We start from the raw sequence: 12,371 nt of genomic DNA, 5'->3' as shown, positions 1-12,371 counted from the left end.
ATTGCATTGGGGAATCCCAAATCTTTCTTCAAATGACTATATCGAGGATCCTGATCAGATTAACTGCAGAGTTGGTGCCAGGGATGGATGCAGGGAGGCAGCCACATAACATTTCAGGAATCAGGGTCCACAGGTGATAATGAAAGTCATTCTAATCTTCCAAGTTCATTATCAACACCACCACATTTCTAAAGCACTTCCTATGTGATAGGTAGTGCTAAATGCTACACTGCAAGAGCTTTAACTTTTCCATTAAAATTCTAAGCTCTCAATATTTATTTAATAGTCTTTAATTTGGGAAGTTTTTTATTTGATTCCTTATTTTAGCATATTCCTAAACTCTTAAGGTTAGGGGATTATTTGCAATGTTACATTTTTAGTTTCTGTCTTTATTAGATCCTACCCTAAATCTTTCTCCTTGCCTACATGCACAATTTACATCATAAGAAGAAGAATCTAACATTTATAGTTTTCTCCCTCCAACCCTCCACTCACATTTAGTCCCTTGAAGAAACAGGTTTGGATGCCCAGTTGGAGATAAGCCTTTTCCTACCAGGAACTGCTCAATTCAGTTCAAAAGTGATGGTTCCCATTACACACACTAGAAAAGCTTTCATTAATGCCCGAAGAAGCAAGTGGTCTGCCTGACAGTTCCATCTTTAGCAAAAATTTGAATGACAAACTCGGCCAACTCACTAATTTGAGTAAGCAATAGATTTTTTTTTCTCACATTTTCAGACATTTGGATTTGTGGTACTATATAAAGATGTTCATGTTTTAGTTCCTTCCTTGTATGGATTTATGCTTAAGCCATTATCACTTCGTTCCATTTGAACACATGAATGGGCATAACTTCTGGCCCTAGTAAAATGATATTACAGAAAAGTTTAGTGAGAAATCCAAATATCTCTAAGACAACTAGTACAGAGTGATAAGAATGACTGAAAATTCACTGTGTGTGTTAGCAGTCAAAATATTCTAAGAGTATTGGTGTCGAGTTTTACCTTTTTCAGAGTAACAGTAATGTTGGGTGATGAGACCCGGCAGGGTATGATGAGCTCCTTTCCTTCGGTCATATACAGAATCTCAGGGAGGTCACTGTGCATTTCTATGAAAGGTCTACCTGTATCTGAAGAAGAGAATAAAAGAAATATACATATATAAAAATGATCATATTACAGATATGCAGACACTATAGCTGGTGAAGTAGGATGGGCACTAACACACCTCACTCCTCAATATAATCATAAATTTGCATCCTTATCTCTGAACTTAGCCCAGGAAACATAATTATTTTCTCAGAAAACCTAATTCATTTCCCCTGCACAGATTTTGGCCTCTGATCAGACTCTCCTGGTACACTCACAGTCAACTGTGATGTGTGTGTGTGTGTGTGTGTGTGTGTGTGTGTATTGTGTGTTTAGATACAATGAGGAAAAACCCTAAAAGTACAAGGGGGAAATGTAGAATGTTCTTGCATCAACTTCTTTGCCAGCCACTATGCTAAGTGCCTCAGGAAGTGCCCTCCAGAGCCTTTGTAAATCAAAGGGCAGGGATGCAGAGGTCAACTGCCTTAGGAGCACAGGTGACAGCAGAGAGCCCAGAGGCAGAGGCATTAAGTTAGAGAGAAGATTAGCATTCGAATGAAAGAGCAACAGTTTCTTGGGAGACTAATAAAGAGGGCCTGCGTTACTGAATGAAATAGTCTATTGCACTGCCTTCATATGCATATTAGGGTTGCTTCAGTCTGCACGGCAATGATCTTCATAGCAAAGAAGGTGCAAATGTGTGCAAAGATGTCTAGGTAAGGTTTTGAATAATCACCGAGATACCACCCTTTAAAAATATGGTATTTGGCCAGTTTCTGACAATAGGATTGCAACCACCTACTCAGCTGCCATGCAATTTTTCTGAGACCAGAGTAAGCATCAGATCCCTTTGGAAACATTTAGCATAGTCTACCAAGCCTTTTTCTTAGGAATCCATTGGCATCTACCAGGATGTCCGGAATTACTGAGTTCTCAACCTCTCCTCCCCTTGGCTTTAACTGTACTGTGATAACCACAGTTTGTTTCCATTAGAATCTGAAAAAAACCAAGTTTCCACCTGCTGGCTATTCCAGAGTTCATTCCAGATTAAGAATGAATTGGGGAGAAACAGGAGCAGTGAGTAGCTAAAGGCTACCTGGAGAAAATGTTAACTTCAGAGACTGAAACAGGTTGATCACCAAAACTGATTCTAACCTGAAAAATTTCAAAATGTGACCTCATCTGGGTCAAATAAGGTGACTAATGATGTAATTACTTCAGTTAGGGTGGGGCCAATGTAATCTAAAGAAACAAGTGTGATTCCTAAAACAGTCATAGGAAAGCAGAGAGATTAGATCTCACCAACCTATTGAGACTGGTGAGGTTCCTTAGACAGCCAAAGGAAGCCAGACAGAGAGGAGAATGCCACATGACTTTCAAGGCAGATATTGGCTAGACATAGCTGCAAACCAAGAAGTGCTAAAGAGCATGGCCAGGAGGTAGAATTGTCCTAGCTATGCCTCAAAATTTCAGACTTCTAGTCCAGAAATTGTGAGCTTAAAACACCTCACAGTTGTACCCAGCAGCTGAATGTGAAAGATCAGGGTAGTTTAACATACATTAGAGAGGGCTCTGAAAGATCCTATCAGCCCATCTTAGATGCCGATAGACACAGAAACAGTTCACTTTTGTCCCTTGGCAAGTTTTGTTGGGCCATCCTGTCCTTTTTATACTCTTCTCTGCCCCAGTCCATCTAGGAGCTCTACCAGGGCTCTGCAGTGCCCCCCAAACTATGAAGCTTACTTCTCTGGTTGCACACAGATGAATTCCTTGATAAGAGGAAACTGATCATATTCATCTCTCATGTGCATTACATGAAAGAAAAAAATAAACAAAGGGATGGCAGTACAGCCTCTTATTGTGCAGATGAGGAAACTGGTACAATGGAGCAAAGAGAGCCATCTAGATGAGAGCAGAGCCAGGCCTGGAAACACAGTTCCTCCTAACCTCCAGCCAGCCTCCTTCCTCCAGGACACCCTCTGGGCTGGATCACAGGCTTCCTTTTCTTGGGGTAGAGGCCCCCAAGGGAAGAAAAGCAGGTAGAAATGATTGCTCACAGAGAGGCTGACTCGACATGTTCCATGAGGAGTCCAGGCCATGCCCTGGGATCTAGGGTCAGAGAAGCCTGAAGTTTGTCATGGGCAGTCCTGTGAAGGTAGATGCTGATAGGAGCTTTACAGAGCTTAGAGTCAAAGGATCCCATGGGGACGAGTATATACTAACACCTGAATTTGTTCTTTTGGTTTTTGCTTTTTGGGTCACACCCAGTGATGCACAGGGGTTACTCCTGGCTCTGCACTCAGGAATTACTCCTGGCGGTGCTCAGGGGACCATATGGATGCTGAGAATTGAACCCGGGTCTGCCGCATGCAGCATGCAAGGCAAACTCCCTACCGGCTATGCTATTGCTCCAGCCCCTACCACCTGAATTTGAATGAATTCTGACTTCGTCAGACTAGAGGTGAGACTTTGTGCAAAGCATTTTACCCTCTGTATCTCATTTGCAAAATCTTCAGTGTTGGGGTAAGGATTATAGAAAGTATAAAACGTACAATATTTAGAATGGTACCTAACAGATCTATACATTAATTAGCTGTTCTGAGACTGGAACTTATAAAGAGAGGGGATTATACTCAGACCTCAATGATAAAAATAGAAATAGATATATATATATTCAATAATGGCACAGACAAAAAAGCAATATTCACAACTGTCTCTGAGCAGTGGCCTTAGGGGTCACTGTTGGTTTTGTATTTGTCTTCTATATTTGGTAACTTTTCTAGAATAATCACCGATTGCTTTACAGCAACATTTAAAAATTATTGAATTTCAGACTCAAATTATAAAGTACCATACATTTCTTACCTGAGGAAGATGGTAAGTTTCTGATTTTATTTAGTTTTGTCCCAATATAATAAAATGATATATTTAGATATTGTGACTAATAACATATGCCCATTTAGAAAACCCAATAGTGTAGTACATAGAGAATCTTATCAGCACAAAATTCCTCCCTTAAATAAAGTTGCTGAGTTAGACATTCAGTCAGGGACTATTGGGATTTGATCATTCCTTTCCTTCCTCCCATGAGTCTACATTTTTGTCTCCTTTGTGAGTCCCAAGGTAAACACAAACACCAGGAAATGGTTTAATTCATATAACTAAACTATAAATCCTTCACATTTAATTTACTGTCTCCTTAGGCAACTGATTTCAACAAAGGACACTGACACAGAACAGTTCCTACAGGAAAGAGTAAGAATCAGTGCTGTGATTTCTAGCCTAAGGAATGCCAATGCCAAATGAAAATAGAAGAGATTAATTTGATGTGCACTTGAATTTCTTTTCTTTTATAACTTGAATTTTACAAGAGTTATTGGCCTTTAGAAGTCAATAGTAACTTTAGCTGTGGGCTCACTGCAATTCTGTTCATATAGATCACAACTTCAAAGTTAGTGTTTATCCCAACATGATTCAAATCATATCACTGGTATCACAGCTAATAGTGGCATCATAAATCTACTGTTTGCAAATGAGCTTATGGTTATGGATACGCACATGCACACATACACACGTCCACACACAATGTTCTCCGGGCTTATTAATAGTATATTTCCTCTGCAATTTACTTCAAGGAAGGGCCAAGAATGAACTTGCCTGACATATTATACAAACAGTTTTTGTTTTGTAGGACCATAGATACAGAAGAGGTCATGGTTCCATTAATATCACCAGTAAAACCACTTACTTCTCCCAGAGGACACATTTGTCTTTGTCACAAAAATTAAAAATGACTTCCAAACCCAGCCAGCACTGCAGAGTGGTTTCCTGCGACCAAATTGGCTGGTTGTTGAAAGAGTGAGGAAGAGCTGCTCCAAATACTGCCGGTGTACCGACAGCACAGACACCGGGTCACCTGGGACTCATGCCAACATGCAGCTAGGTAAAGGTCACGCCACCTTCCCCTCTCTGAACTCCAAGAGCTCAAAGCAGTGACAGGAAACTGGCACCAAATATGAGACTTTTCTCACCAAGTGGGAGTATCAGGGCTGTCATGCCTGAAGACAACAAGTGGGCCTGGGCACAGGAAAAGATCAAACAGGGACCCTTGCTCAGAATGGCATTGCATCTATTTTTCAAATGTGTTTTTTCCTTTTGAACTCTGTAGTCTCCCATCCACATTAAGACACACAGACACAAAGGCCCCAGCGTGTCCTCCGCATTCCATTCCATTTCTAACTGGTTACCACCTGGAAGTTCTCCTGAGTTTGGGTCGAGTGACTAAGGAATTTATGAAACATTTCTGCCTTTCAGAGGGGTACATAAATAAATATGTTTTCAGCCACTTGTTGAGTCCTATGAGTTTACAAGCTTTTTCCTGATTTCCTCGAGTTTTTGTTTTCTTACCCTTAAATCCTGGTGGTGGGGCTGGAGCAATAGTACAGCGGGTAAGGCGTTTGCCTTGCACGCAGCTGACCCAGGTTCGATTCTCAGCATCCCATAGGGTTCCCTGAGCACCGCTAGGAGTAATTCCTGAGTGAAGAGCCAGGAGGAACCCCTGAGCATCACTGGGTGTGACCCAAGTAGAAAAAAAAAATTCTGGTGGTTTCCAAAAAAACAAAAGCAACTGGTATTGGTGCGGATATGGGGAGAAAGGGACTCTCCTTCACTGCTGGGAATGTTGACTGGTTCAGCCCTTTTGGGAAACAATATGGACGATTCTCAAAAAATTAGAAATTGAGCTTCCATTTGACCCAGCAATACCACTCTTAGGAATATATCCCGGAGAAGCAAAAAGGTATAGCAGAAATGACATCTGCATTTCTATGTTCGTTGCAGCACTACTTACAATAGCCAAAATCTGGAAAAAAAAACGAAGTGCCCAAAAACAGATGACTGGTTAGAGAAACTTCAATACATCTACACAATGGAATACTATGCAGCTGTTAGAAAAGATGAAGTCATGAAATTTGCCTATAAGTGGATCAACATGGAGAGTGTCATGTTGAGTGAAATGAATCAGAAAGAGACAGACATAGAAAGATCGCACTCATATGTGGAATATAAAGTAGCAGAATGAGACACTAAGACCCAAGAGTAGCAGAGATTAGAACCAGGAGATCTGCCCCACAGCTTGGAAACTGGACTCACATGCTGGGGGAAAAGGCAGCAGAGACAGAGAAGAGAACACCTAGGAGAGAATGTTGGGAGGATTCACTCAGGTTGAGAGCCTCATACCAAAAGTGGACTACAGACCAAACATGATGGCCACTCAATACCTCTATTGCAAACTAGAACATCCAATAGGAGAGAGAACAAAAGGGAATGCCCTGCCACAGAGGCAGGGTTGGGTGGTGGGAGTTGGGGTGGGGATGGTGGGAGGGATACTGGGAACATTGGTGGAGGAGAATGGACACTGGTGGAGAGATGCAAACCAAATACAAACATGCAAGTTCATAAGTTTGTAACTATACCCCATGGTGATTTACTACTAAACATTTAAAAATAAAATAAAATGAAATAAAAGCTAAAAAAAAATCCTGGTGGTTAAGACTCACAACTATTTTCAGGGAAGTTGAATGCCATGTGGCACTGTTGGGAAGGACGAGTGAAAGAGACTTCTAAAATCTCAGGGCTAGGACAAATGGAGAAGGTACTGAGACCACTCGAGAAAAACAACGATCAATGGAATGATGATGATGATGATGAATGCAAAAGGATGAGAAATTAATTAACTAATAATCCCATGAAGCGGGGTTTGTTCAGACTAGAGTTTTCAGACAGTGTAAGTCTTTATGTTATGGGTTATACCTAATGCCTAAGGAGAGAGAGTTGATCAAATTTCAATTTGTAAAAGTTTTCATTTGAAATATGAGGTTGAAAAAAAGAAAATGACAATATGTTCACTGATTAACACTGTCCACCAAAGCCTTAATCAAAGACTTAGGGGGAAGAGAAGAAAGCTATTGCAGAAGCTGAAATAGCTTTACTAATATTAGGCAAAATAAGCCTGAAAATAAGGAATATTATTAGCTATAAAGTGGGATGCTTTTATAATAATAAGGTCAACTATTATAAATATATCTATAACAAAGCACCAAAATACATGAAGTCAACCCTGATAGCAATAGAGAAATACATATCTTAAAAACACTGATGAACAGGTCAATACTTTCTTTTCTATAATTGCTAGAACAACTAGAGAGAAGATAAAATGAAAATAAAGTACTTGAAAAATGAATAAGCAACTAGACCTAATAGACAGCTCTAAGAAAGTCTGCTGATTACAAGACAATAAACATTCATCTTAAGTGCACATGGAATATTCTCCAGAATAGATAACATGATGTGAAGCAATAAAACAAACTTTAAGAAGTTAAAAAGAATAGAAATACAAAATAGACAAAAATGTAATCAACCTAAATGCCCAAAAATAAATGGATAAACTTTTGTGAATATATACTCAATGGAATATATATAATACATAAAAATACCACATGTAAGTATATAAAACACTATATATAAATATATTAAAACACATAAAAATACCAGTAACAGAAGTAAAGTAGGCAAAAAACAACAGAACTAATTCCTAGACTCACTGAAAACTATGGTGCTTATCAGAGAGAAAGGAGAAGGCAGGGCAGAAAGGAGCAGAGGGTATTTGGGGTGATGGGATAACTCTGGAATTCTGGTAGTGAGGGTGGCGAATAGCACTCACTTTACAGAGAAGAGAAATTAAAAACCTTAAAATTCTATAATGTTGGGGCTAGAAAGATAACACTAGGTTAAGGAACTTGCCTTGCATGTAGCTAACCCTGGTTTGATTCCCTTATCTCACACGATACTTGGAGCACTGCCAAGAGTGATTTTTAAGCACAGAGCAAGGAATGTGCCCCCACCAACCCCCATGACCATCAGAATTTCATAACATAGTGAACTAATGAAACATCAATACTAATTTAAAACGAAAGGCTCCAAATAATATAAAATGTGCTCTCTAGCTAGAGGAATGCTCTAGAAATCAAATAAGCAAAAGTAGAAATAAATGTTTTAAATCCCAAAATATGTGGAAATCAAATAGGATATTCCTAAGTGACTACTGAAACAGAGATAAAAAGGGAAATGTGGAACCTGAGTAGAGTGGAGAGAGTGCTTGCCTTGCACAAGGACAACCTGAGTTCGATCCCTAGCACCCCGTATGATCCCCCAAGCCAGCCATGAGTGATTCCTAAGTACAGAGTCCAGACTAATCCCTGAGTACAACCAGGTGTGACTCAAAAGCAAGCAAACAAATGAATTTTAAAACAGAAAATGAGAACATATTTTAAGACAGAATGAAAATAAAGACATCACATACCCAAATTTGTGGAATGGAGGTAAAAGAATGTGTAGAAGGAAATTCACAGATTTATTATGTTTCCTATATTGAAAACTGATAAGATTTCAATTCACTAATCTTCTGCCTTAGAACTTTCAGCAAATAATGGCAAGCTAAACAAAAAGAAGGGAGAAGAGAAGAGTTAGCAAAGATTAGAGTGGAAAGTAATAGTGAAATGAAAAACAATTTTTTAAAAAATGAGATTTGCTCTTTCGAGCCTGTGTTCGCCCTTAAACATGCATCTCTCTTTGATTTCTCCAATCTGGAGAAGCTGATGTTCTCTCTTTCTCTCCCCTCATATCTTTCTAAGCAAATTCAATAAAAATTATCTTGCTTCACTGAAACAGAAACAAAAACAAAGAATACAAAGTCTAGTTTTCTGAAGAGATGAATATTACTAAGAAACTTGAACAGCCAAGCCATAAGATCAGAAATAAAATAATAGACATTACTACTGATATTATAAAAACAATAAGCATTATATATTATCATTATGATTTTATGCCAGTAAATTAGATAATAGATTAAAGGTACAAGTTCCGGGGCTGGAGTGATAGCACAGCGGGTAGGGCATTTGCCTTGCACATGGCCAACCCGGGTTCGATTCCCAGAATCCCATATGGTTCCCTGAGCACCGCCAGGGGTAGTTTCTGAGTGCAGAGCCAGGAGTGACCCCTGTGCATCGCCAGGTGTGACCCAAAAAGAAAAAAAAAAAGGTACCAGTTCCTAGAAAGATACAAACTACTAAAAGTAACTCTTCAAAAACAGACAACCCCAGAAGACTTATAGTAAGAGACTAAATTAAAATCAAAACACTGCCTATAAATAAAAAAATCTAGGCCCAAATGACAAATTCTATCAAACACCAAAAGAACCAATGCCAATTAGGAGGCAGAGAAATAGTTCAGCGTAAGGTGCTTGCCCCATACTCAAGCACCTCTAGATTTGATCCTTGGCGCCACACTTATGATTCCCTGAGCCTACCATAGGTTGAGCGCAGAGCCAGGAGTAACCCCTGAGCACAATTGGGTGTGACTCAGAGTCAAACCCTGCCCCTCCAAAAAACCCAACAAAAAAAGTCCTAATACCAATTCTTCACAAACATCTCCATAAAATTTCCCAATTTGTTCTGAGGCCAGTATTCCCCTGACACTAAAACATGACACCAAAAACATGATACCAGAGACATGCCAAGTTACAAATAATTATCTTTTATTAATGTGGACACAAAAAAGAAAACCTCACAAAGTGAATACATAAAGAAAGAATAATACACCATGACAGTGGAATTTTTCCCAGAAACATAAGAATGTTTTAACATTTAAAAATAAATTGATGTTATGAATATACCATATTAACTGAACAAAAACCCTACATGACCATCTCAATGATATAGAAACACATCTGACAAAATATAAACCCCCTTCATGATTAAATTACTCAACAAACTAGTAATAGAAGGGAAACTCCCCAACCTACGAACAGCAACAAACTTACTAACAGCTGCCATGTTTAATGGAGAAATGCTTAAAGCTTTTTATTTAAATTGAGGAGTAAGACAAGAGTTTTCACTCAGAACTAACATTCAGCATTGTACTAGACACTCTAGACAGTAAATAGGGAGAAAAAAGATATGAGTTCTTTCAGACTGAAAAAGTAAAATGTTCTATGCTTTGAGATGACAAGATCTTTTATGTAGAAAGTCCTAGGAACCACTAAACAACTACTAAAACTAGTGAACAACTCGAGCAAGATTGCAGGATCTAAGAGACCTATAGAGAAATGAATTATATTTCTATATATTTTCAACAATCTGCATACAAAATTGAGAAAAACATTTCACTAAAACACCATAAAAAAGAATAAAGTATTTTCACAACTATAATTTATTGACTTTGAAACCTGTACCTTGTGAAAATAACTAGAAACATGGATAAACCATTTATCCATGTTTCTAGTTATTTTCACAATATTCTTAGAATACCAGTTCTCCTCAAATTAGTCTATTAATTAAATAAAATTCCTACTGTAATGAACCCAAAATAATCTTTTTTTTTCCTTTATGGGTCACACCCGACGATGCATAGGGGTTATTCTTGGCTTTTTTTCACTCAGGAAATCACTCCTGGCGGTGCTTGGGGGACCATATGGATGCTGGGAATCGAACCCAGGTCAGCTGCGGGCAAGGCAAACGCCCTACCCGATTGTACTATGCTCCAGCCCCACCCAAAATAATCTTGAGAAAGAGAAAAGTTGGAGGACATACATTTCTTCATTTCAAAGGTTACTATTAAGGCTGGCATAAAAGTATAGTGGGCAGGGTGCTTGCCTTGCACAGGACTGAGCCTGGTTCTATTCCTGGCATTCCCTATGGTGCCATGAGCACTATCAGGAGTGACTTCTGAGAGCAGAGCCAGAAGTAAACCCTGGGTATAGACAGGTCTTCACCCCCCAACCCCCCAAAAAAAACCAAGAAAGAAACAAAGATTACTACTAAAGTTATAAACAATAGTGATTAAGGCTGTGGTACTGGCAAAAGAACAAACACATGAACCTATGAAGTAGGACTATAACTTAGAAATAAGCCAATGTGTCTCTGGTCATCTGATTTTCCAACAAATGATGCTGAAGCAACTCCATTTGTATGAAATTGGTGATGGACATTTACTTACATCACACCATATATAAATACTAAATCAAAATGGACAAAACATCTGGAGCCAAAGCTAATAATAGTACAGTGGGTAGTGGGTCGGGCACTTGCCTTGCATTCGACTGACATGGGTTCAATCTTCAGTCACTTTAGAAAATAGCCTGGCAGTTCTTCAAATTATAAAACACAAATTTACCATATGACCCAGCAACCCAAGAGAATGTCCACATAAAACCCTGTAGACAAAGATTTATTGCAATATATTCATTCAAAAGATAGAAACAACTCAAATGTCCATTTACAGCTAAATGGTTAGTTGAAATGTTGTGGATCCGTACAAAGGAATTCAGCAATGAAAAGAAATAATGTGTACAATATGAATGAAACTTAAAACATGAAAGTTGACAGTCATAAATGATTACAGGTTCTATTATTCTAAATATACAGATGACACTAATCTACAGCCACAGAAAATAGATTAGTGGTTGTTTAGGGAAAGAAAATAAATTAGCAATTGCTTATGACTAAAGAATGTTGAAGAGAAAGAAGTCATAGCTAAAAAGGAATAAGTAATTCTTTTTGAGATATTGAAATATTCTAAGGTGAGTTGTGGTGAGATGGAGCGATAGTACATCGGGTCAGGCGTTTGCCTTGCACGCAACTGAACGGGGTTTGATCCCCGGCAACCCATAAGGTCCCTGCAGCACTGCCAGGAGTAATTCCTGAGTGCAGAGCCAGGAGTAACCCCAGAGCACCGCTGGGTATGACCCCAAAAGCAAAATAAATAAATAAATAAAGTGAGTTGTGGTGTTGGTTACATTTATCTGTTAATATGCTACAAAATACTGAAGGCACACTTTATGATTTTTATTTATTTTTTTGTCACACCCACCAGCTACTCCCAGCTTTAGTACTTGGAAGTTGTTTACGGTGGTGCTGGGAGGACCATGTGGTGTCAGGGACTGAATCCAGGCCACCAGAATGCAATGCAAGTGCTCTAGCCTGTCAAGCTCATTCTCTGGCTCTAAACAATACATTTTAAATAAGTGAACTGGAAGGTGTGTGATTTATTTAGAAAGAAAACAGAACTTTGGTTTCTTTTTTAAAAATTTTTTTATTTTTTTATTAGTGAATCACCATGAGTTACAGTTACAAACTTATGAACTTTCATGTTCGCATTTTGTTTATATCCCTCCACCAGGGCCCAGTCCCCTCCACCAATGTTCCCAGTATCCCTCCCACCCTCCCA

At 38.8% G+C, this 12,371-nt stretch overlaps 1 protein-coding gene across 1 annotated transcript in view; it reads right to left on the bottom strand.

Annotated features, from left to right (window-relative positions):
* FLT1 (fms related receptor tyrosine kinase 1) overlaps positions 1–12,371 on the bottom strand; it is a 214,355-nt gene that overhangs the window by 150,861 nt on the left and 51,123 nt on the right. The window contains 1 exon segment of the mRNA XM_055130474.1: positions 1,005–1,129. Coding sequence (XP_054986449.1) covers positions 1,005–1,129 — 125 coding nt within the window.

Source organism: Sorex araneus, chromosome 1 (genome assembly GCF_027595985.1).
Source record: "Sorex araneus isolate mSorAra2 chromosome 1, mSorAra2.pri, whole genome shotgun sequence".
In the NCBI taxonomy this organism is placed as follows: domain Eukaryota; kingdom Metazoa; phylum Chordata; class Mammalia; order Eulipotyphla; family Soricidae; genus Sorex; species Sorex araneus.
This window is presented reverse-complemented; position numbering and strand designations above follow the sequence as displayed.